The sequence below is a fragment of the Dendrobium catenatum genome, unplaced genomic scaffold (genome assembly GCF_001605985.2).
Source record: "Dendrobium catenatum unplaced genomic scaffold, ASM160598v2 original_scaffold_51051, whole genome shotgun sequence".
NCBI classification, from domain to species: domain Eukaryota; kingdom Viridiplantae; phylum Streptophyta; class Magnoliopsida; order Asparagales; family Orchidaceae; genus Dendrobium; species Dendrobium catenatum.
The window spans coordinates 337,395-364,268 of record NW_021369505.1 but is presented as its reverse complement, the minus strand read 5'-3'; the positions used below and the strand labels follow the sequence as shown (position 1 = coordinate 364,268).

The window sequence follows — 26,874 nt, the reverse complement described above, 5'->3', positions numbered from 1 at the left end:
CAGTTTCCTCATCATCACAGACGGTGAGAACCTGAAGAGTTCGGTCATTGCATCGATGCCCTGGTATGTACTTTTTATCGCACCTGAAGCACAACCCCTTAGCCCTCTTTTCTTGCATCTCTTTCTTCGTCAGCCGCTTGAAATTTACCTTGCTCCCTCCTCCTGTCTTCTCTTTGGTGGCCTCTTGACTCCCTCCTGTTGCATGAACTTTGGGTGCTAAATGAGTGATTGTCATCTTGTAAGTCCCCCTTGAAACTAAAGAAGATATAAGAACAAGAAAGCACAGCAGGTAAAACAAGAGAAAGGAAATTGATTAAACTTTTCATATAATGTACAAAGATTATAACAACTATTATATGGCCTTAGCTATGTACGACCCAAGAAAAGAAAGCCAACCGGGTTTTTCCACGTCATATACCAGACAAATATAAAGAAAGCACAGCAGCTTTGAATATTAAAATATAACTTTAAAAAAACTTGATTTAGGTGGTATTTGGGCAGTAAAACGTGTTCCAACGGGAGTTTTTTTTTTGGAAAATTGTGCAGCTTTATTTTGAATAGTGTTGCAATTTTTTTAAAAAATTGAATTTTATCATAAATGCTACAGCTTTTTTGGAAAACGAATTGAGCTTGCCAAAGCTCGCGAGCCGGCTCAAGCTCGTTTATAGTAGGACGAGCTCGAGTTCGAGCTCGACTCAAGCTCATTTCCAACTAGCGAGCTGAGCTCGATAGTGCCAAAACTCGATTCGACTCGTTTACACCCCTAGCTGGATACTTGAGTTTATCAAGTAATCCAACATATAATGACTTATTCTCAGTATACCTTTCGCCGTAAACATACACATAATTTCAATAACATTCATCATTCTTCCTAAAGCAGTGTATACCCATAAATTTTATTAGATTAACTATCATACATCATGATCACTCACCTACCCGAACTGCTAAAGTTGTGATGTTAATGTCATAGACATTGATATTATTCAACTTATAACATGAAAAATGTGTTTAAGTGACAATGAAGTGAGATATGCAAAATGCAAATAAACATGGCACAACTATCATGATAAATACATCCCACTAATAGTGCACAACATAAGCTGCTATATATAATAGAAGAATAAATTATGCATCATGCTATATAATGTTTAGGTATCACCAACACTCCATATACATGTAATATAATAATTTTGAATCTTAGTGAATATGAAGAACAACTATAAATGGAATCATATCATATGTTGGTATTTCACGATCATCCGCATTCCTAGTTATTATGCTGTTGACCTCCATATGTGAGTAATAATTAAAGAATACCATAATCAATAATAAAAATAATACATGCATAGTAAACAATATACTAATATATACATACCAATATAGAAGAATTATTAAATTTAATAAAGCTTCATTTGGGGGGGGGTGTGCATCCTTTTGTTTGAAGTGTTGCAAATGTTTTTTTTTTGGGAGAGGAGGGGAGCACAAATTAGTAATTTGAAAAGTGTGCGACTCACTGGCATTCTTTTTGATAAAATACTGTTCTTAGACAAAAAATGAATATTTGAATGGGAAAAACTTTGAAGTAAATCGCATGAATTTAAAAATAAGAAATATAAAAACAGGAAAAAGATTTTGTTGTTGTCACATGCTTAAATTTACTGAGAAGTCCAAAAGAAGACATTTGATATTTATTGGAGAACAGAAATAAAAAAATGGGAAAAAATCAATAAAACAGTATAGTAAATTCATGAAAAAAAAGAAAATGAAAATAACCCCAAAAAAGTGAAGAAATGCCAATGTGGGATTTGATGGGATTTGAAGAAAATGATTTGGTGAAACTCTAGGGTTTGTTCACATGTCAATTGAGATTTGAGACTTCAGAGTTAACGAGATATTGGAGTAAGATTGTTTGCAGATCTTTCAATAAATCCCAGATGTTATAACATTTAAACCTTGAAGTTAACTACTATTCCTTCTAAAACCGCAATTGTGCACACAAGAATTCAATAACTCAATCTCTGCTAACTTCAAGCATATTGTAAATTATAATCCAAATACAAATTTACAATATATTTCTTGTTATAAACAAAAAAATCTTTTTTTTTTTTTGAATTTGAGACTTGAGAGTTATAAAGTAAGTTTGTCAACAGCTATTTCAATTAATCCTAAATATGAACATTATGTAAATTTAGTGTAATAGAAAAAAAAAACTTCCATTTTAAGGATGTATGATTTTTCAAATGTTTTAAGTGTGGAGAATCAAGATTATTAGCTGTACAATAAAATGGCAGATGTTGATGAGGAGGATAATCACATCTATGTCCCGAATTAATGGTGTTATCCTTGGAAGATCTACAATATATATTAATTTTCTGTTTATGCAATTAATTAAGAATTATAAGATGCTAGTGTTGACCCGTCTGCTGTACCTAAACAAAATTTTTTTTTTGCTTTTCAAATAAAATGCTTTAAAAAAAAACCCATGCACGTCTTTCTTGGCGTGGTGGATGACAAAAAAATCATTGCCGCGGTGTCTCACAAACATCAACCGTGCACGTCTTTCTTGACGTGGCGGGTAGGCGGTCTCTTGGTTTTTCCCCTAAACGGGGGAGACGTCGAGAGGCTGCCGGAATTTTGTCCGAAATAAGATAAGGACTTGGACAATTTGAGACTTGTGGACTTGCAACAAATGACTTAAGTGAACTCAAACATAAAGATTGCTATAACCTGAAACTTGTACTTTGGACATGAATTGTACATTTGAAATCAAGCAAATACTTGAGTTGGGCTACAAAGAACTTGAAAAGGATCTTAATTTGAATCTAAGTGAATGGTAAATTCAAACTAAATCCAAACAACTTGAAGCTTGATTTGAATTAGATGACAAAGACTTGCAAATTCAAGTTTTACTTAAACAATCACAAGATCTTAAATCATATGCAAGAGAACTCGAATCCGGATTTGAACCAAGTGTAAAGGGCTTTGAACTTGCAAGAATTGACTGCAAAAGACATTGATTTGGACCTAATATGAACTTGAAAGAATTATGTAAAAGATCATAATTGAGCTTGGACTTGGGCAAATAAGGTGGAATTCAGATTTGACTTGAATAGTCAAGAAAGAAGACTTGTAAACAAGATTCAAGTCCAAATGGTAAATAAGCATGCGAGTACCAAATGAAGAGTCTGGACCATCCAAGTAAACATCAGTCAATTGACAAAAGATTTGTGCCAAATTCGCAAGCCTACATGATTTGTTCACAAGCAAGTGAACAATAGAGAGGCTTGAACAATCAAAATAAAGGATCTCTTGCTATTCAAGCATCACCTTTCTTCCTCTAATTGAGAAAATATAAGATTTGTGACACTCAACATGGCTCATCTACATGCAAGCAATCATGAACGTCTGTTACAAACACACGATCAAGATGCAGCTAGATGTATTGAATCCTACAAGCAATGAGGGTCAAAATGTATGAAGGAATCAACGATGAGTGGAGTTCATCCAACATTCATCATACACATTGCAACGAACTCCTACAACAATCCCCACAATGCCTGTAGATTGAGAGGGCAATACTTGCATTTGGTAGTGGAAGATACGTCCCTACAAACAAGTGCAAACATCAACCCACCTGAGATTGGTGAAAAGTGGATATGATGTAGGGACAACGGCTCTTCTATGGATATCTCCAAGAGGTCGTAGTGGATACAACGGTCCCCTGCAAATGAATACTTATGGATAACAACATTGAGTACCTCGTAAGCACAACGAACCACTGTGAGCACAAGTACAAATGTCACCTATGACAATGGTGATTAAAAATCTACGAGTACGCGGGTATAAGGGCGACTCGATGTACAGAGAATATCTACTAGCATAATGGAAGAGATGTTTGAACAAATTAGAACTAAACTTCATGGTGTTCCAAATTTTCTTCTTGGTTCTATCCTTAAAAAGAAAATAACTCTTGTATCAGTAGACACTGGAAATAATAAGTCTACTACACTGGTGATCTTGGAAGGAGTCCCTTTTCAAGGCAGTGGCCACAAATTTCAAAGAAGACCTCTCCGGTGAGTAAGAAAGGGGGAGTCAACATCAAGATGAGGAGATTCCTCATAACTTCAAGACCACACCACCACCGGATCCGCAACACTCATATTAGCGGACAAAATGCGTGTATAAGCTCTCAAATGAAAAGTTGTGTACACTCAAATGATAATTACCTGCACAACTATAATTATTTCAATGTACCCCTACACATGCACCGTAATTTGTATACACATAGGTCCAAAAAAAGGGTAAATACAATCATAACCTGTATGGGCTCCATTGAGCTTGTTATTGGTACACACGTGACGTCTAGGGATGTTGCGCGGGTCAATAAGTGGATTCAAGTTCGAACCCGATCCTCCTAAACAGTTAAATAGGAGCCGACAGGATTCGAAATTTCAAACAAATACACGGTTGTGACGATCGGTGTATTTGTTTTAATACATTCATATTAGGCCTTCAAGGTCTATAATCAAGAGAATTCATTAAACAAAGGCATGAAGCCTACGAAGCCCGATCCTCCCAAGCAGGTAAATAGGAGTAGACAGGGTTCGAATCATCGGATTAATATGCAATCACGAAATTGACTGGAATATTTATTTTATACATTCATATCAGGCCTTCAAGGCCTTTAACAAAGAAAATTCACAAACAAAGGCATGAAGCCCGAGAAACTCGATCCTCTGTTGACAGCTCAATAGAGTTGACAAGGCTCATCCACAAAATACAAATATTTTCAAATGAATGATCCCAAATACCCCGATGATGGCCGCGTTGATTGAAGATCTCAACTGGAGGGATTAGTTTCAGGCATTTTCAAATGCCACCTCAAATACCCACAAAGTCCAAAAATCCCAAAATTTCAAGATATTTAAATTCAAAATCATTCAGTTACTTAAAGCAAAATTCATCCACCCTCCACAATAGTTTGCCGGGTGGACAAATTAAAAACTACTTCAGCTCTCAAAGAGCTAATGCCTAATCGAAAATATCACTATGATCCATTATCAAACAATCTCCTGCCAATAAGGACGTGGTACGTGTCCTCTAACCGGCGGTTTTGCCGCCAAATGGCACCGCAGGATAAAAGGTTGTGACCCGGGGCTTTCTGAACCGAGTGGTTTTGCCGCCAAATGGCACCATGAAATACCGGTTATGGCTAGAGCCAATACGTTCTTTATTGACATCAAATCCTTGAGATATGAATTAATATGATATGATCAATAGAGCACAATGCCCTCTGTTAGCTAAGGTGGATTCAAATTTGTCCCCTTTGGCAAATATCCATCCCAGGTCTACAAGGTCCCCTTGGACGAAGCAACCCATGGCTGCCGACAAGGATTCTTCTGTTAGGTTATGTCGACTACCTCCTCTGACTAAGTAGACTAGGGACCACGATGGCCTAGGACGACGGAACCATGGGATCTTGATCGGGTCCCCAACCATCTGCTTTAAGTGCAAGATGGTGAAATTTCTAATTTTAAATATCAAATCTCCAAATTCCCAAATTCTCCAACTATTCCAATTGCCCATGCTGCTACTATGCCAGATAACACGTATATTTTACGTATCTGATTGATGACTAGCCTTAATTGAAAGTTCTCTCTCGTTATCGGGAGGGGTAATTAACTATAGGGGCTTGCGCCTATAGGAAACCATAACTCAGATCATAAAGTCATCGCAAAATGAGGGCGAAATCTCTAGGTAGTGTCGTTTATATAAACCCATCTGCCTTCCAAAATTTACCCCAGAACTAATTTCGTTAAAACTCCACCCGCCAAAAGAAAAAGCAAACAACAAGCGGGCGGAGGCCGGGGCCGAATTTTCGGAGCCCACAGCTAGGAACGTATATTTAGAGAATTTTCATTTACTTTGAATATATGTATCTGTTTTGTAAAACAAGAATAGATTTTGGTTGGCTTTGAGGAGAAATGTTTGTGCCTGTCATGGTTGTTATCAAGATATTGTAATATGGAAGTGACTAGTATTAAAAAGTACTTGTGGAGTGAAACTTTTTAATCACAAAAAGAATTTACATTAATGGCAATTTTGAACTCCACATATTTGTATTATTTATGAAGGTTCTTGTGACAAATATTTAAAATGTGATATTGTTATGTACTATTTGTAAAGGATTTGATCCTAATTGATGAGACTAGCTCACAAGTAAGCTGATAAGTAGGATAATTGAGGAAAGTTCTTGAAGATAAGGGGTTCAAGTTCGATGGATTAAAGAAGGGGTACATGAGAAAATAATATTTCTAGGAAATATGTATTAGATTTATTTAAAAGGGTTGAGCATCAAAATGAGGAATTGGAAAGTACTTGTAAAAAGATCTTCTGTTCTTGTCTTGCTGCACTTCTATGTTAGAATGTCTCTTTTTAAGGAAAATAAACATTACTCGTCATATCATTTATTAGTTGATTCCCTTCTGTTTATCTTTGTAACAACTGAACTTCTGATACTTTTTGGCTTGTATTGTGTATTTTTTCTTTCTTTTTCAAGGTATTCTTCATCTAATACATTCTTTTAACCAAACTCTAAATTTGCGCTAACCTTTTCTTTTGGTGTGCTTGAACTGCGGGTTCATTGCATGTTGTGATTTAGTATGGAGGAGGCCCGGCACTGGCTAGTGATGATTTCTGTATTGCTTGTCTGAAGAATGCTGCCGAGAATGCTGTAAATGCAGATGACTACAAGGAAAAAAGAGCTCTTTTAAGGAATCTTGCTGAAGCAGCTTTGGCCGGAGATTGTCTAGATGGCACTGCATATTATGTTTCCAGGCCATGGTTTGGTTTTCTTTCCATTTTGTCTTATTTGTTTCTCTTGTTCTACCATAATAAGTGCAAATCTAGGATTTTGGTCTCACCAAACTTTAGTTAGGCATGCTGTTTTCTCTTTGGACATCGTGATTAAACTATAATTGGTCAACTTGGTGTTTTTAAATGAAAAATTCATTAAGCCATACATATGAATAGGAAAACCATTATTGATGCATTCAAATCCCAAAATCTTCATGTCCTCTTTTTTAATCCATGAAGATCTAGTGATCTTCAATGGATGGTTCTCACTCAAGAGTCCATCGAAGAAGACGAGTGTTGGTTGGATTATCAGATTTGAGGCAGATATCCCCTATGCATGAAACTTGCTTTCATATTTGGACCCATTTCTTCACCTATATCAAATCCTAGATTTCATATGGATCTTCTAAATCAAAAAGTCATGCACTCATTCAATTCCACAAGTTGCATTTGATTCCTATTAAGGGGCTATTTGGTTGCTTGAAAAAGGAATACATTGGAATGCGGTGTAAATGGAATACTTTGGAGTTATTTAGATGATTGTAAATGGAATGCATGATATTATTTTTTATTTTTTATAATTTGAAGTAAAATGAATGTAATGTAAAGTGAAAAAAGGTTGTGGCTGACGGTAAAGGGCAGTGAAGTATGGTTGGCGGTGGTCCGTGGTGGCCGGCCAGAGGGGTCCGGTGTTGCCGGCCAGTCTTGGGTTTTTTCAAATTTTAAAGTAAATAAATGAACCAACTAATTATTGAAATTTAAAACAAATCATAATTAAATATAAGCAATTTCTAAAAATACAAAATCAGCCCTTATGGGCTACTTAATAGATTATACCAAAATTAATCTCAAGTCATATCGATGTTTTTGCCAATTCAAATGAATCAAAACACTCTAAAATATGAACATCCTTAGGAATTCCCTTTTCTTCATCATAGTGTTTGGAAGCTTCTCAACGTCGCAAACATTTCACCCCATTAACTTTACAAGGTTTATTGGAATTATCTCACTTTTAGATAACCTTAGGGTCATTTTTATTCAAGTTGAATCAAACTCAACTTGAAGCTTCCTCTATTTAACATTTCCTTTTTAGATGCTTTCTTGGGCTCTCTTGAAGGTTTTCAAATAACTTTCTAAAGAGTTCAAAATAACACTATCCTAAGATTCATTATTCTATTTGTTTGAGCCAAAATTTATCAATAGCTTCGATCATGCATAGGACCCAATCATAGCTTTCTTTACTTGATTGATTCAATTAATCAAGTTACATCCCATTCATTTGAACCAAAAAAGTTCTAGAATCTCTCTTTAATTTGTAGTCCTAAAACTATTTTTGAATATTTGAAAGTCAAAGTTAGGGAATTTATTTTAGGAATAAAAGGAGAGATTGATTGTGATCTACTACTATTATTTTGTTTACTAATTAAGATATTTATTTTAGGAAAGAAAGGAGAGATCAATTGTGTTTCTAATATATTTCTATTTTTAATTTTTGGAAAAAATTCTTCTCCTATGATTTTGTTTCCTAAATTTTAGGATAGAATTAAGCTAATTAATTATTTCTTTTATTAAATTTTTTAGTTTATATGCGTGGATGCAATACCTTTTCTAAACAAGAAGAATAATAAATCAAGAGATTCTTCATGGTATTAGAGCTAGTTTTCTAAATCCTAATACCTTTAGGCGCCTCTCTCTAGTAGAATCTTTGGTCATCTCTTCTCTATTTCTTAGGCTGATTCTCTTTGATCGATTCTTTTTGGTCAGTAGTCATCCCGACCTTCTTCTTCTATACAAAGTAAAGGTATTAATATTTATATCTTGCTATAAAATCCAAAGTCTAAAAAGCATATATACAATAGCTACTATTGGCTACAAAAGTATGCATATAATCCAAAGAACTTAAAATAAAATCAAAACATCATTACTGCTAAGCTTCAATTCACAGACTCCTTCCCTTTATAGGGAAGCATGTAAAAACTATATAATGAGATGACAAAGCTTAGCAAGTAATCAAAACTCACCATCTGCCTTTAATGCAAGATAAAAAAATCAATATATATTCGCAAATTTTAGTCAATATCAATCAATAAGCTATCAATATGAATGATTATCTATGTAATCAATATCAATCAATGGTAAAAATCAATATGATAAGCAAAACAGGAGATTCTCAATAAGAAAAAAGTGTCTATCAATCTATAAGAAAATTGAGAAAATTTCTATAAATCTATAACAAGGTTGCAGTGAAGCAAACATTAGTTATCTATTAGTTATAGTAATATTGATGATTCTATTATATGTTTCTATTAATCATTATGCGATGTAGTCTATCAGTTTGCTATGTCTACCTATCTATCAATCAGTTTAATGGATTATCATGTAAATGCAATAATAAATACAATAAGAAGCAAGGCATGTCATCCAACTTTAATGTGATGTTCATCCTTTCGCCTAAATTGTACCCAGTTATGTATCAGTCTTTAATTTAATCCCAACTGTCAACTAATTGATTATCAACATTTGTCTTACGAACTTCATTTGCATAAGCCTTGTGTGTGGATATAGAAATAAAAACTTTCACATCAAATATTAAATAATAAAAATAATTGCATTACTAGTTAGCATATATATAATATCATGGTTAGACATCTTAGCTTAAGTAGTTAATCTGGAAGTCCTCTTTTCTAAAATTATAACAACCAAGCCTATCTTATATATGCATCAAGATCAAGACTGTAGTTGGTATTGCCTTAAATCACGTAAGTTGTAGCAGACCGGATTCCATTTCGCCACTTCGGCATGACCTAGCTACTAACATTCCACTTTTGCTCTAGTGGAATGGGCATTAGTTCCCAAATTGTTCCAAAAATTACCTGAAAGAACTGGAGGAGAGTTACTATTTTAGTTACTTTTTCAGTTATTCCCTATAATTTTCATGAGCATTATGATTATTTCTTCTTATTTTGAGAAAAAAAAAACTTATTGGTTTTGCGAACTTTTATGTCAGTATGCTTTTCTATTTCAGGCTGTTGCAGTGGTTGCGTAGAAAGAATGTTGATTCTCCTTGTGAGTCTGATGCTGGACCAACAGCGGCTCTCACATGCACACATGGCAATCTTCTTCCAGAGCAGGCTACCGGGGCTAAGCGCATACTGGTTCCTGATGCTCTTTGGAACTTTTTTTATGATAGTGCGAGTAAAGTGAGGCCTGAGGATAAATTGGGTTCTGTGGCCTTCCCTTCTTATAGTAAACCCTGTGAGATTTGCAACAGGGAGATGACAGAAGTCGCAAACTTGGAAGATTCCTTAAGGTGCCGCCTTAGTTGCATTTCAATTTCTAAGATGTGCTAGAATTTTTACTCTTCATTCATGCCTTCTTTTTTCTTTTGTAAATCTCAGAGCAGAAAAAAACAGAAAACGGCAGAATCATGAAAAGTTGCTCATTGGGAAGACTTTAGCACTTCATACGGGGTGTAAGTACTTCTTACTCCCTTCTTCATGGCTAGCAAAATGGAGAGCATATGTTACCACTACTGGAAAAAATATATCCTCGACGGGCGAACCTGAAAACTTGGAAGTGATTATTAGTTCACTAATCTGTGAGAAGGTTAGTAGAACACAATGCAAAGACAGTGCATAGGAATATCTCTGAAATGTCCTATCATTTCTATATACTGCTTTCTTTTCATCCTGACATGATGTTGCAATTGGATATGATAGCTTCGACCAGGAATTTCATGAATTTTAAACAACAATGACACCTTTTTGGTCATCAAAAGAGGAGTTGCTACCATATATATATGGAATTACAACATCAAAAATTGTTAGCAGGCGTTTTAAGGATGTTTGATGGATGGATGAAACCTTGATGTATTGCTATTTGTCAATATTTGTTTGATAATAATATGATTAAAAAAATTGTTTTCTATGGACATGTAGTACACAATTCAATTGAATTAGTCAGAAAAGGCCAAATTTTTATAGGCTATCTGAAGGAGTCAAATCAAGCTGAAAAGGAGTTTGAATTGGATCTCCATTTTGAAAACACATTCATTTTTGGCCAAATTTTTTCTATTTGTATTTATATATATTTTCACTCATCTTTTTTTAGTGATATTAGGATATAATTTACTATTAGGTTAGATTTTATTTGAATTTAATTTATTTGATATCATTTTTGTAACCCAATTTCTGTAAATGGGATCTGTGGCTTGCAATTGATTATGATTGTTTATTGATGATTGAGCGTATGCAAATTATTTATGAGACCAATTAAGTATTCTCTTTCTAGATCCAAGTTGTGTTCGGGTATCACTCCAAGTTGTGCCACAACTCGCATCAACACCGTGCCACACATGCATGCATCTGCATACCAATTTTGACAAATTGAAATATATTTCATGCGTCATCTTCACACGTGGATGTCTTGTCCTTTTTATGCTTTTATTACTCACATTTTGCTTCTCTTACATAACCCTCAACCCTCTTGATCCTCATGGTTCCCTTGCTGCAATTCTTCACAATGTTGTGACTCCTTGATGCAAGACAAGCTAAGAGTCCCATCACCAGATCAATTATTAATGTTTTTTTTTTATCTTTTTATTTTATTTTCATGTTAAAAAATAATGTGCTGCACCTTATATTATTTGGAGAGTATTTTAAATATAAAAAAGTTATTTTGAATCCTATAAATCATCCCAAATTAAGAATTTAAAACAAATAATCAAATATTTAATTGAATCCTTTAAAGTGGTGTCGTATTATTTATTTTCATATATGAAGAGATTTTGAGAGGGGATGCCATTATAGTTTATTGACAAATTTTAAGGAAGGATTTTGGTATATTTTCTTATGAATTTTTCTCCTTTTCTACAATGTTTCATGTCCGATCTATATATCAATTGGTTCAATGTAAAACTACTTTGATTTCCTGCAAGAATTTGTGTCTACAAGGAGTTAATGCTTTCAGCTTTAATTTGATTTGCAAATTAACCACAGTTAAGTTTTGTGGTCCCTTAAATATTCATTTTTTTTCTTATTTCTTGTTCTTCTACATTCCCGCCATCTTTCCAAATTCTTAGCTTATCGACCCTCACAAAAATTGAGCCTTTCATTTCCACAAATCCTAACTTTTACACTACACCTGCTTTGAACAGCCCTAAAAAATTGTTAAATTCATAACCATTGATCCAATTGACCTAAAATCTCCTTCATTAGTTAGCTAGTATTCCAAAACTCTGATAGAGAAACCTGCACCCCTTTCCATCAAAGAAAACATGACCATCCATAGCAGGAAAATTTTAGTATGAAATCTTTCCAGAAACTCTAAACTAGTCAACATTTTCCTTGGCCTTTCACGAACCCTTAATCTTAAACCACCACTACAACAATCCTTGAAGCCTCTTAACACATCCCCATCACTTCTTTCTCGCATCCCTTTTACCGACATTCTCCCTCACCCTGCTTTCATAACCCATGCGAAGTGCTAGATTTGAATGCCCACCACGAATTCTTGTTGTCGAGTTATCTCAATTTTTGCTAAACCTTATTGGCAACCCTCGCACTTGCTGCATTTCAATCCCACTGCTGCTGCTTCGCATAGATGCCATAACAATGTCAATTGTCGAGTGAAATCCTTTTCTCGACCTTAATGCCCCTAGCTTTCTTGTCGACCACCACAACCAGCTGTTGGACATCTCTATGCTTCATTAGATGCTCGTAGCCTGTACTACTGTTCTTGATTCTTAATTAAGTTCGTATCTTTTCTCCATCGAGATCTTTTCTGTTAAACAAAGTGGCAGCCACCAGCAAAAACTGTAATTTGCTTCTTAACCTCTATCATCTTTAGTTTCAACAACAATGTTTTAGTGCATACAAAGAGCATCAACATATTATGATCAATGTTATCTTTCCCTCATAAAGTTTGTGCTTGTGAATGTTAATAGACACTCTGATGTTGTCACCAAACAATTTATATATACGCCCAGTAAGTGAGACTTGTATTTATATGATATTCCTACTTTCAATTATTATGTTCTGCGCCATGATCCCTTTCAGAGATTCTTCTACTAGTGTTTCCTAGTGGAGGCATGATATTGATCTAGATCAAGGAAATATGGAAGTCATCCAAAGGGGAGAGATGCAATCTACAATTGAGAAAGATCGTTGGTTTTTAGCCCTAGATAGCTTAAAAATAGTCTACAAAAGTAGCTACGACAATCTCTACGATGCAATGGAAGTGCAAGTGTGCCCCACACACAAGAAGGGGGTGAAGCCCATATGGGAGGACGCATAGGTTAGCACACATAATCCAAACACCATAGAGCTTTTGGAAGAATTATAATGTGGCCATTGACAACAAACAACTCAATAGGATATGATCATACAAGTAGAGTTGCACTCAAAAAACTACAATGCTCAGGGGTAATAAAATGAAAAGGAAGACCAAATTAGGCACCTAGAAAAAGCAAAACATAGATAAAGAAGTAAAAAAGAGAACAACTAAAAATTGGACTCAAACGACAACAAAAAACTACCCACAACAAATTAATAAAATCATCACGGGGAGAAGGCACTCGATTGCTTGAGCAGAAGTAAAGACTATTCAGGCTACAACAAATGGGCAGGACAAAAACTAGTCCTTATTGGCCAGAGGCGACGAAACTGAACAAAGAAGAGGAGAAACCATTGCCGCCAAAGAGGAGAAAAACCCAGCCACAAATTAATGAAAAAAAGAACTGATATCAAGCCAATTGTTCCAACTCAACAATTTGAGATGAGTTGCTTGTTTGATTTCTAAATTGTGGGCATGATTCCCAAAATTTCTCCTATTTCGCTCCCTCCAAATAAAGTAAATCAAGGCAAAAACAAGCAAGAAATAATCATCTTTAACTCCAACATGTAGAATATCATAATCGGCAATGCAATCCAACACTTGTCCAATATTAGGATGAAACTGTTAGGAAGAGGAGGGCAAGATGCTACAAAGAATCTGAAAAGAAAAGTCACATTCAAGTAAAGGTGCCTAACACTTTCGAGTGATGAGGTGCATGGAACGCAATCAGACAACTCATGGATATTAATCTTGAGAAGTATATCTTTTGTTTTAAGCAAAAAAAAAATTGAAAATTGGATGGCATGGTGCCTATGCCATACCCGCCTAGGCCAAGCAAGAGCAATGAGCTGGAATAGAGTGAATGTATAAATGATCTAATACTTGGATTATTTTTTTCTATTCACTTGATACAATTTTTACTTTCAGATAAAATAGGGATTGAAAAATTTGCTAGCCTAATGTTTTGAGGAAGGGGGAGGTAAATTCCAAGCTCCATTATGAATGAAATTCAAAACAATTCTATTAAGATGCGCCATATGTAAGAAAAAGGAGCATCCCTCCTAATCAGCAGTAGACTTTCCATTAATCCAAGGATCCCATAAAAATGAAAGATTATACCCATCCCAAACATTAAACTGAAGAAAGGAAGCCATTTTCTCCAAAGTGGGTGTAAGAGCTTTCCACCACATGGATGGTTTTGGATTTCATAAATTGCAGAAAGATGTATTTTTTCTTTCAAAGGTTGGTGAAGAGAGTCTTTAGTAATAATCCACCAAATAGAAGCACAATTGTAAGTATATGAAGGAAATGCAAGGGATGCCAAGGCCCCCATAGGAAAGGGGTTTACACATATCTGTCCAAGAGACCAGATGGAGTTTTTTGGCATTGATGTCACTATGGAAAAAGAATCTTGCATAGGTTTTGTTAAGAAATTTTATATAGGTTTTAAGAAGAATAATACATTTAATCTAGTAAGCTATAGAATTTACAAAGGTGAACTTTAGGAACTGCAACCTGCCAGGGAAAGATATAGAGACTTGCATTTCCACCCTTCAAGTAAGGAAGAGGCCTTGCTCAATAAACTTTGAAAATCAGAAATATGAAGCTTTTTGGGAGATATGGGAACACCTAAGTATATAAAGGAGGAGGCTACAAGAATGGCGCATAATTCTCCATAATCAATAGTTGCATTAGAGAAAAAAATAGAGCTTTTGGAAGAGTTAATTTTAAGACTGGACACCTTCTCTAAATAAGATTAGATTCTTGATGAGGACATCCGACCTTGGAGAGTCTACCAGAGGCGTGGTCGACGATCTACGACCACAATTGCACCGATTTATTTGTGAGTCATTATATGTATTTAATTTATTTCTACATTTTTTTGTTTGTACCCTCACTTGAGGGGATAGTCATATGTATGCCCTAAGGGTATGTTGGTTTTTTTATTTTTCTTCATTGTATGAGGCTATTTAAAAGTCATCTTATTCTCTTTTGAGTTAATGAATGTTATTACAAAAAATGTTCTACACTTGTTTGTTTTTGGAGAGCTTGAGAGTTCTTGGAGAGATTGAAGTCCCTAGGTGAGGGCACTGCAATACCCACCAACCGCAGGATGCGTCCGGGTTCGTGGTCGACTTACTCCTTCCCCCTCTTACCCTCCCTCCCCCACAAATGGCCGTCCATACTCCCCTTCCTCCCTCTCTCGGCCAAGCCCCACCAACACCTCTACAATCCCGGCTTGCCATCCCAACCCCCACTACTAAGCCGTCGGCCATAAGGCTATTCACCACTTCCTCCAAACTGGCGGCCTCAACCCCAACCCCAAGCCTTAGCCGCCGGCCACTTCCCCTTTCCCTCCAAGTTTTAAACCTAGCAATTATAACTTTCCTAAATTAGCTTCCCTAAGTTTGGAAACTATTTGAATTCAAATGGAATTCAAATGCCCTCATATTTGAATTTAAATTTCTTTCCCAAAATAAAAGAGTTATCTTTGGAAAGGATCCACAAATCATATCAATTAGAATCTTAATTGGGATTGGAATTAAACCCCTTTCCTAATTTAATATTCTAAATCTAGATCTTAATTACTCCAATTAATTATTCAATCAATCCCATTATGGGCTGCTGCCCCTCCCTCTCTCTCCTATTCAATTAATGCCCCATTATGTTTTTGCGCTATTTGTGTGCCGATTTGGGTTAGGTTTGCTTGCGAACTCAAGTATTACCTTAGGGTTACTTGCGAACTCAAGTATTTCCTATCAGTCCCCTCCAAAACCAGCCGCCCCCTCCCTCTCTCCAATTGGTTTTTGGATTTAATTAGCTTGCCTCCTAGGCAAGGAAATTAATCCCTGGTTTCTTCCACTATTGTTCACTTATTTCCCCATGATATTCACCTAGTTCCCTTGCATCCAGAAGGCTGAAACTCTGAAATCTTCACCACTCAAATTGTTGTCTAGATTTCTGGACAAATCCTGCGTGCTGTCCAGAATTTCAGCCAACTCCTTTGCTGTCCAGAAGATCCAGTGCTGTCCTGAATTTACCGCGGCCTCTCCTTGCTGTCCAGTCGTCCAAAAGGGCCCCTATTGTTGTCTGAAGGTTTCAAAAACTTGAAGTTGCTGTCTAGTGATGTATGGAGTATCTAGAACGTGACCACGGATTTGTTTACAACGATCAAAGTCAAGTAGATATTCTCAACTCATAGTTCTTCGACATCAATCCGGAGGTTAACCAAACCGTAGAGGAATACGTAGAAAAGATTGTCTTCACCCTCGCCGAAGCCATCGACGAACAATTATCTTCCATGTAGTGGTAGATTGTTTCCAAACCTTGATCAAGGTGAATCTCTCCTCCAAATCTTTTTCCTTTCTAAGTCTCATCCTATGTTGCACAGATATGCCTATTTATGAGGCATGCTGTATTGGATACGTGTCGGATTTGGGTACGCCTCCGATACGGCACAGATACGTGTCGGATACGGCTATGCCGTGTCCAATTAAAATATTATTTAAATTTGATCCGACACACGTATCCATACGTGTGTCCTATTAAAAAAAATAGAGCCGCAATTTGCCCTATTCATTTCGGCTATCCGCTCCATATCCTTATTCATTTATGCGGCTTAAATATTTCGGCGAGCTAGGTTTTTCGTTTCCACACTGGTGTTAGTCTTCTTCGTTATAGTTGAAGGAGCGGCTCGACGACGCGAGCATAGAAGTGGACATGATCATCCTTCGTCGACAAAGAAGCTTGACGACGCGAGCATTAAAGCCGACATAATCCTTAGTCGGCTGAGCGACTCGACAACACGAACAGTGAAGGCGACGTGAGCATTGAAGGTTCGTTTTCTTCATTCTTCGTTTTCTTAATCGTAGGCTCGGTACATTTGTTGAAGATTAGTGGTCATAGAATTAAAGTATGCTCAAATATAAGCTCATCACAAATGATTGAAAGGAATAAAAAAGTTCTTAAGCGTAGGCTCGATACCAGAACTCGGTATCGATTGGTACTCGGTAGCGCTCGGTACTCGGTATCGCTCGGTACTGCTCGGTACTGAGCGATACTAGAATTCAGTACTGCTCGGTACTCGGTACCGCTCGATACTGCTCGGTACCGCTCAATACTGCTCGGTACCGTTCGGTACTCGATAATGCTCAGTACTGATTGGTACCGCTCAGTACTTGGTACCGGTACTGCTCGGTACTCGGCACTGCTCAGTACTGCTTGGTACAGGAACTTGGTATCGCTCGGTACCGGAACTTGGTATCGCTCGGTACTTCTCGGTACAGAGGGGTACCGAATGGTACCAAGCAGTGCCGAGAAGGTCGAACCCCGCCAGGGGGCAGCACCCCCTTGGACCCCCGGCAGAGGCACACCATATCTACACTTTAATTAAAAATTTTCATGTTTCAAATTCATGTGGATTAATTTGTGTCGATCCTTCGTAGGATAATGAACTCTCGTGGTGTGGGAATTGGGTTTACAAATGGTCCATCAGAGACAATTTTTGAAGATAACAAACCTTTGTGGAGTTATGTGACAAAAATAGGTAAAACGTTAGAAGGGGGTGGCAATATTGCATTCAAATAAAATTTTTGTAATGCCACATACAAAGGATCGTATTATAGAGTGAAAGCTCATTTGTTGAAGATTAGTGGTCATAGAATTAAAGTATGCTCAAATATAAGCTCATCACAAATGATTGAATTGTAAAGAAAAATCTGCGAAGCTGAGCAAAGGAGTAAAAAAGAGCTTCCAAAACATATTCCACTTCCAAGCACTATGGGGCCTTTTCGGATGGAGGGATTTGAACTAAAAAGAAGAAAACATGTTGTAGATAATGCTTTGGATAAAGCATTTAATTTACAAATGAGAGAACAACTAGATGAGGAAATAGCTAAAATGTTTTACTCAGTTGGACTTCCTTTTAACCTAGCAAGAAATCCACATTACAAGAATGCATTTATCTATGCATGCAATAATAATTTTGCAGGATATGTGCCACCTGGATATAATGTCATTAGAACGTAGTTATTGCAAAGAGGGATAATATTGAGAAGTTGTTCGAGCCTAATAGAGTAGTTTGGAAGGAAAAATGAGTTACTTTGGTTTGTGATGGGTGGACAGATCCACAAAGAAGACTACTTATCAACTTCATGGTTGTAACAGAGAGCTATCCTATGTTTATCAAAGCTGTAAACTGTGAAGGATAGTACAAGAATAAGTTCTTCCTTTCTAATTTAATCAAAGAAGTTATCATGATAGTGGGGTCTTCAAACATCATCCAGGTCATTTTTGATAATGCACCTGTTTGTAGAGTTGCATGTCTACTTGTAGAGCAAGCCTATCCTCATATTTTTTGGACACCATGTGTTGTGCATACGCTTACTTGAAGAATATTTGTGCAGCTAAGAATACCGAGGCAAATGAAATCACCTACAATGAATGTCATTGGATAATAGTGATTGCTGGAGATGAAGTTGTAATTAAGAATTTTATTTTGAATCACTCCATGACTCTCCATGTTCAATGATTTCTCTAATTTGAAGTTGCTTGCGGTTGCTGAAACTCGGTTTGCCTCGTTTATAGTGATGTTAAGAAGATTACAAAAAAAATAAAAAATGGTCTTCAAGCTATAGTGATCAGTGACAAATGGTCCTATTATAGGGAAGATGATGTTGTAAAGTTTAGATATATAAAGGAGAAGCTTTTAGATGATTTTATGGTGGGATGAGATTGAATACATCATAAATTTCACAGATCCAATTTATGAGATGTTGAGAGTAGCTGATACAGATAAGACATGTTTATATCTCATTTATGAGATGTGGGATTTAATGCTTGCCAAAGTAAAAGAAATTATATATAGACATGAGAGGAAGGCACTTCATAAAGATTCAAGCTTCTGGGATGTTATTTATGCTATTCTAGAAGATAGGGGAGCAAAAGTAATACACATTTACTTTGCTTGGCTCACTCACTAAATCCCAGGTAAATTTAAAAAATTTTCATTATTAATTCACAATTTATTGTTTAGTAATTTCAATATTTTTTAATTATTTCATTTTAATATTTTTTGAAGATATTCAACTAAAGAATGACTTCAAGATGATTCTCAAAGAGTTTCTCCACAAAAAGATTTAGAAATTTCAAATATGAGGAAGACATATTTGAAGTGTTATTTTTCAAATGAGGAGAGAAGAAGTGTCAATATTGAACTTGCTAAATTTTTTGGTTATTTAGAGGACTTTGGTGATCAAGAGTCATTGCGTGATAGGTGGAGAATTGATCCGAAAATGTGGTGGATTATACATGAAGTTTCAGCACCTCTACTTCAAACAATCGCCATAAAATTGCTTGGCCAAGTTTCATCCTCATCTTGTTGTGAAAGAAATTGGAGCACATACTCGTTCATCCAATCAATGAAGAGAAATAAAATTACTCCACAACGGACTGAAGATTTAGTTTATGATAATACCTTATTTAAGAAAAGGAATGAACATCTCATCACTTATAAAAATGGATATAGTACAACCCAGATTGACTATTTTCTTATTAGAATATTAAATCGTTTAGATTATAAAGTTATTCCGAGTGAAAATTTATGTACCCAACATTGATTATTAGTTTTAGACTTTAAGATAAAGGGGCATAAAATAAAAAATATAGTAAAACGATTTTCTAGGATTAGATGGGGGAATTTAAAGAATATTAACAAAAAATTTTTTGAGAGTAAGATTTTAGATCTTAAGATTTTGTCTGTGCATGAGGATGCTAATGTTATGTGGGAAAAAGTGGCTAGTGATATTAAGAATATTGCAAAAGTTGTGCTTGGAGTATCAAAGGGAAAAGCTCATAATAATAAAAATATTGGTGGTGTGAATCCAAATGTGCAAGAAAAGATTAAAAATAAGAGATTTGTTTATAAAAAATTAGTTTAATTTTAAAAATTCTGATAATTGCGGGAAATATATAAAGTGACTCGTAAGATTTCTAAGAAAGAAATATGCAATGCAAAGAGCATTAGTTTTAGTGATTTATATAATAGTATAGTACTAAGGAGGGAGAAAGAGATGATAAATGTATGTATAAGTTAACAAATAAAGAGGATAAGAAGTAGTAAGGATTTAGTTCAAGTGAAGTGTATTAAGGATGAAGATCAAAAAATACTTTTCTTAGAAGATGATATTCAACAAAGGTGGATTGAGATATTTGCTAAACTTTTAATGAAGATTGTGAAAATAAGATTGACTATAATGACCTTAGCACCCTAAATGAAAATAAAGATTTTTGTTTTTATCAGCGTATTAGTAAAATTGAATTTGAGAGGCTTTAAAGAAAATGAAGTGTGGAAAAGCTTGGACCTGATGATATTTCCAATAAGGTGTGAAATGCTTAGGAGATGAAGGAATTTCTTGGCTTACTAAACTTTTAATACTATTTGAAGACTAAAAAGATGTCAGATGAGTGGAGAATGAGTGTGTTAATTCCTATTTTTAAGAATAAAGTGATGCACAAATGTGCGAATTATAAAGGTATTAAGTTAATGTGTCATACTTTAAAACTATGGGAGTGAGTTATGGAGCATAGGTGGCGGCGTGATACTAATGTTTCTCAAAATCAATTTGTGGATTCATGCCGGATAGGTTAACTATGGAAGTTATACATTTATAAGAGGTTGATGGAGAAAATATAAAGTAAATAAGGAGGATCTACATATGATATTTGTTGATTTAGAAAATGCATATGATAAAGTTCCAAGAGAAGTGCTATGGAGAGTTCTTGAAAAGAAAGGAGTCAATAATGCTTATATTCAAATCATTAAAGATATGTATGCAGGAGCTATTACTTGTGTTCAAACACAAGGTGGTTTGACCAAGTATTTCCCTATTTCGGTTGGGTCACATCAAGGATCAGCCTTATTTCGGTTGGGTTACATCAAGGATCAGCAATGTTTTATGGTGCCGAATGTTAGCCATTAAAAGAGAAGCATAATACTAAGTTAAGTGTGGCAGAGATGAGGATGCTCAGGTGGATGAGTGGCTTTACCCTTAGAGATAGGATACGAAATGAGCATATACATGAAAATATTGGAGTAGCTCAGTAGAAGATAAGATTAGAGAGAGTCGCCTTAGATGGTTTGGTCACATATAACGGCGGCCTTCTGATGACCCGGTTAGGAGAGTAGAGATATTAGATTTGACTTATGTAATAAATGTAGGGTAGACTAAAAAGACTTGGTTAGAAAATATTAGGAATGACCTTTCTTTATTAGATTTAAACGAGAATTTGACTTTTAATAGGACACAATAGAGAAAAAGGATTCACGTAGCCGACCACCACATAATGGGATAAATGCTTGATGTTGTTGTTATTGTGTTGTTGTGGGCTGAAGATTTAGTTTATGTGCATACAAACCTTCAGCTTCTCTCAAGGAAAACTCCAACTTATATGGAAGGAGACAACAGGATGTGGTGTGTTTGCTGTAGATGGATTTGGAAATCTCTTGAGGATATGGGAATATTAGAAATTGCTAATCTTTCACTTGATGAGCCTGAATTAGAGGCTATGATATTTATTGAAGATGATATAGAAACTCAAAGACAAACCGCTGAAGAAGCTAATCCTATCATTCCTTCTATTGAATAGTTGAAATTTCATGTGCTGGACAATTTATCTTCTTGTTTTTGTTGTTGTACTAGACATTTAAATATTTAATGCTTACTTTTATTTTAATTTTTTTGTCATTTCAAATATTACACTTTGATTACTTTCTTAAATTTTTATGTATTTTTTATATATTATAATGATGTATCTGCGTCGTATCCGTATCCTGTATTTTTAAGAATTGGCATGTCCCGTATCCGTATCGTGTCATATCCGTATCGCTGTATCTGTATCGGTGCATCATAGGTCTCATCTTAATTTGCGGCATTACATAGATCATGCATGCTTTCTCTGTTTGCCATTCATTAAAAGAGTTGAATGAGGGATCTCTTTTGTAGTGACTAATCTCATTGTTAATTTAGGAATTTCTCGTTGACAATCCTTCGTGTATGCTATGCTTGAGTAATTGATTATTTTGTAATCTTAACTTCTAGTTGTATGACTTGGCCTAAGCTAGTTTCACCCATCTCTCGTTTTCTTTCATTGTTTAAATTGCTATAGTTTAATAGTTAATATTGCTATCATCTAAAAAACGTGCAATTTCATATTTAATATTGCCTAAGAATTTAAGTCCTACATCAATTCTCTTAAGAGATTTCATATTAGACCAAGTGGCTTTATCAAATTCTAAGAGTTCATCAGCATATAACAATTGAGATATGCAAAGATTACCCACTTTAAAACTTGAGAAAGAGCCATGTTGAAACACATTATCAAAAGTAGTTGAGAGTGCATTCATCACAATGCAGAAAAGATAGGAAGAAAGGGGGCATCCTTGTCTCAGCCTAGAAGAGAGTTAAAAAACCCTCTAAATTTCCATTGATACAGAAGAGAAATGAAAATCCTCAATGCAAACCTTAACCCATCTAAGAAATCTGTTAGGAAAATCTTTGAGTTTTCTCCTGTTAAGCAAAAAATCTCTATATACAAGGTCGAAAGCTTTGAAAATTTCAAATTTGGCACAGAACAATCCCTCCTTAGCAGACTTAAATTTTGATAAAATTTCAGAAGCAACGAGGATATTATCAGAAGGCATACTATCTTTAATGAAGCTAGCTTGAGAGTGTTCTATGATAAAAAGCATAATAAGTTTTAGCCTATTGGTAAGGATCTTAACAATGATCTAATATAATGTATTACAAAGGAAGATAGGCCTGTAATCCTCGATGTTCCCAACTTTGGTGGTTTTGGGAATGTGTGATATCCCAATACCTTAGATCTTCTTGGGGAGGTAGTTTATCTGAAAGAAGTGTTGAACCGCTTTGCAAACAGGAGGGAGGAGGGGTATTTAAAATATGCCGGTAGTGATTGATAGCTGCATTGGCAATGTCAGCGTGAGTGTGGAAGGCCCTTTGATCCATGATAAGCTCCCTAATAAAATTATAGTTTTTTCTACCTCTAATTTTACCATACAAAAACTTGAGGTCTTCTCCCCCCTTAGCAAGCCAATTAGTTTTCCCTCCTTGAGAAATCCAAGAGGATAAGGTGGTATAAGAATTGGCCAAATTATAACCAAGGAGTTTTGCCATAGACACAAGCTCCAAGTTTGTGGGGTCTTTATTGAGAAGTTCAAAGCAATTTTCTTGCTGGTTCTCCAGTTCATTAACGGAAGCAGAAAGGTGATTTGAAGATTGCCAATTCTGAGCTTTAATGAGGAGTTTCAACCTTTTAAGCTTATGGTAAAGAGAGTCAATCTAGCTCTCTAACTATTCACGGCAACTGTTTAATATCAAGACATTTTGAATTAGGAATGGTGAATAACGCTATAAGTAATTGCTAACTTTTAATGGCATTCAAAAAGATGTGTTTCGTCTGAAATTTAGTCTTTAGAAAAGCTAGAAGTGAGATTTGAAAGCAATCCTCCTAGAACTTGAATTTCTTTTCTACATGTATTTTTCATCACTAATTATTTGTATGAAAATTACCTTATACATGTTATTGCGCTGGCTACTAAAGAAAATTGCATTTCTAGTTTTTTTTATGTGCTATTTTTTACTTGCATTAATATAGGGTGATTTATTGTTTTCCAGCATTCTCGATTACTAGAAAGGCCTTTGGAGCTTGTTTCCAAGCATGGTGTCATTTCACAGAAAACATCATCTGTAAGTATACCATAAAACCAAAAACGTTTATTTTGTGAAAGCAATTGCTTTTCCTGCAAGATAGAATTGAATGGATGATTCAGTTGTGGCAGTCTTAAGTAGTGATTCATTATGTTTGTGCTTCATTAGAATGGATACTTCATGGAGCTTTTGGAGTTTCTTATGTTACACGCATCAATTCGGTTGTTCAATCTCCCTAATTCTAGCCTACCAAATTCAAAATTTATTATATGAAAATCTTAGGTTTTAGGGTTCTCTAATAAAATTTTGGATCAATTGCCTAAATAAACAGACAAAATTTTGTAATTCACATACATCCAAGTTCCAACTTTGAATTTAAATAATGATCAGTTTCTTTTTATGCGAAATCAGAAAGCATGATTCAAGCATTCCAAATCCTAATTTAAGTTTTCAAATTTTAAAATTCTACAAGAAATTTGAAAACAAGTATAAATTTTGCGACAATTAATATTTAGATCACAAAGACAAAAACCAATAAAACTTGGCAAAATCTCAACCATTTGTCCAATCAATCACTAAATGATTTAGAAGGACAATAATATGAATCCACAATTGGATACCCTAGGTCTCCCGCAGGCAGGTTATAAGGATAACCAACCCTTGGGGAAGTGCTTGAAGAATCCTCACCCAAAGCATCCAGGCAAATTGACAAGGAGTCGAGGATTCTAAAATTTATTATCCAGTGAATTCCTTTTTCGTGCTTAAAGGCTATTTTTTTCTAATTATAAAATATTTATAATTGAGAAGTTCACCAAAATCTCAAAATTTGGACTGGAGCTACAAAAACGACTACTTCCCATTTGAGCAAAACAGCAAGATCCAAACTCTAGCTGAGGCAAGTTTGATGTCTTCGACAATACCAAAGGAAAAAATACCAAATTCAGCACATTGGGAAATTCAAAGCAACCTCTATAAATAAGTTCCCAAATAGGAGAACAAAGAGATGCGGGATCAACAATGGTAGATTAACGGCTCTAGTTACACTAGTTAACACAATCAAAGCCTTCCGAGGAATCTAGCTGCACGGCATGGCCTGCAATCCACATTTTCGAATTTGTTACAATATGCAATCCATGCTTCAAACTAATCTATGAAAAGAGAAGCTGCCAATCACGGCTTGAAAAAGGAAACTGAAAGTTTCGAGAAGCATTAATGAGCTTTCCAATTAACATCAATAAAAGCCTTCTAATGGAAGGGCTAATGGCTGCACACTCATTTGAAAGTCCAACAAAAGTAAGCCAACCCAGTAGTGAACCCATAGTTGCAAAAGAGAAAGCCAAAGGTAAACTGAATAACAATCCAAAGAATCAATGGCTGAACCAAGGAGCTACCTGCTCAACCAACTCAAACCATTCAAGATTTCTCAAGATAAATCTAAAATCACAACTCACTCACTAGTTGTTGAACCAATATTAATGCAACCATTGATGAAGGACATTTTAGGATGTGGGGTTCACTAATGCAAATCTATAATGTGATAAGTAAATAATTTCTCAATTCATAATTTCTTAGCTTTAATTTAAGCAAATATTAGTTAATTTTAATGCAAATTCTGAAAAAAACTTTATTCGATCAGAGGATAATGTCGAAGGCATTAAAATTTAAATTTTCACAAGAAATAAGAGAATAGGCAAAATTCCATTGCAATTAAGATTCACACTATTAAAACAATGTCGGTATGTAGCATTTTGATGAAATTTTAATCAACGCATAAACCAATTACTAAACAATTTAAAAAAGAAAAATTATGGAAGTCACCAATAAGATAAACCAAGCCTCACATCAGTTCAAGTAGAATTGTCCATTGGAATTTATGAAGATTTACTAAGTGATCGAAGAATCCACATCCAATAACACGCAAGAATTGAGAGAAAACCTAAAGCATTCAACCATTTAATAGTAATTTTACATATGTTAAGGGTCGTGTTATATCTGAGGAAGATTGAAATAAATAACGTTTTAAAATCCTTTGTGATCTAGCTTAATATTACTAGTTTCAATTGAACACCCTTGAATTCCTACAAAATTCCTACAAGATTACCACATTTTCAATCCTAGTTTCAATAAAATAGTAAAGAGAAAATTATCAAAATGGTTTCTTAACTCTTCATGAAAGATCAAATTAGTCCCCAATTATATTAAAAAACTATTTTGGTCTCTCAACTCTTTAAAGATCAACAAAAATAGTTCCATCATAGGATTATTTTGATTCTTTTTAAAGACTTGAGGGAAAAAATGGTCTTTTAATATAGTTGAGGATCATTTTTGTCATTCATAAATAATCAAGGGATCATTGTGGTCCTTTTCTCAAATAGTAATTTTTCAACCTTAAAAATTTTGATTCCAACAATCTAGCAAGTCTTGTATTTGCTCCAATATTAATTAGAAAGAGCCGCCTTAGATGGTTTGGTCACATAAAATATCGGCTTCCGATGATCTAGGTTGGAGAGTCGATGTATTAGATTTAGCCTATATTAAGAAAGGTAGAGGTAGATTTAAAAAAACTTTGTTAGAGAATATTAGATATGACATTGTTTTATTGGATTTAATTAAGAATTTGACTCTTAATAGGACACAATGAAGAAAAAAGATTCATGTAGTCAACCGCTCATAATGGAATAAAGGCTTGATGTTGTTGTTGTTGTTGACACCAAGAAAGGAAGAAGCTGAATACAATAATACCCAAAAGGAAACCAAGCGGATTGACATGGTTACAATGCTAGAGAAGGAAAAAAATCTTACAAGAAAAACCCAACTTATGATTTGAGTTTCTACAGCAATATAGTTTCTGTCCTTAAATATTATGCTGGCATTGAGAATAAACTTATCAATGCTTTAGGTAGAGTTGTCATTTTACATATAATGCAGGTTAAGATGATTGATTTTATCATATAGAGGA

General features: G+C 35.1%; 1 protein-coding gene across 3 annotated transcripts in view; it reads left to right on the top strand.

The window, feature by feature from the left end:
• The window catches only part of LOC110116051 (ubiquitin carboxyl-terminal hydrolase 26), a 90,412-nt gene that overhangs the window by 17,928 nt on the left and 45,610 nt on the right, over window positions 1-26,874 (top strand). For all 3 annotated transcript variants that reach the window (XR_003699511.1, XM_028691697.1, XM_028691696.1), the window contains exons 7-10: window positions 6,662-6,843; window positions 9,881-10,165; window positions 10,254-10,461; window positions 23,883-23,954. Coding sequence is in view for 2 of the 3 variants with exons in the window: in XM_028691697.1 (XP_028547530.1) it covers window positions 6,662-6,843; window positions 9,881-10,165; window positions 10,254-10,461; window positions 23,883-23,954 (747 nt within the window). In the remaining variant the exon portion in view is untranslated. The remainder of the gene's footprint in view (window positions 1-6,661; window positions 6,844-9,880; window positions 10,166-10,253; window positions 10,462-23,882; window positions 23,955-26,874) is intronic.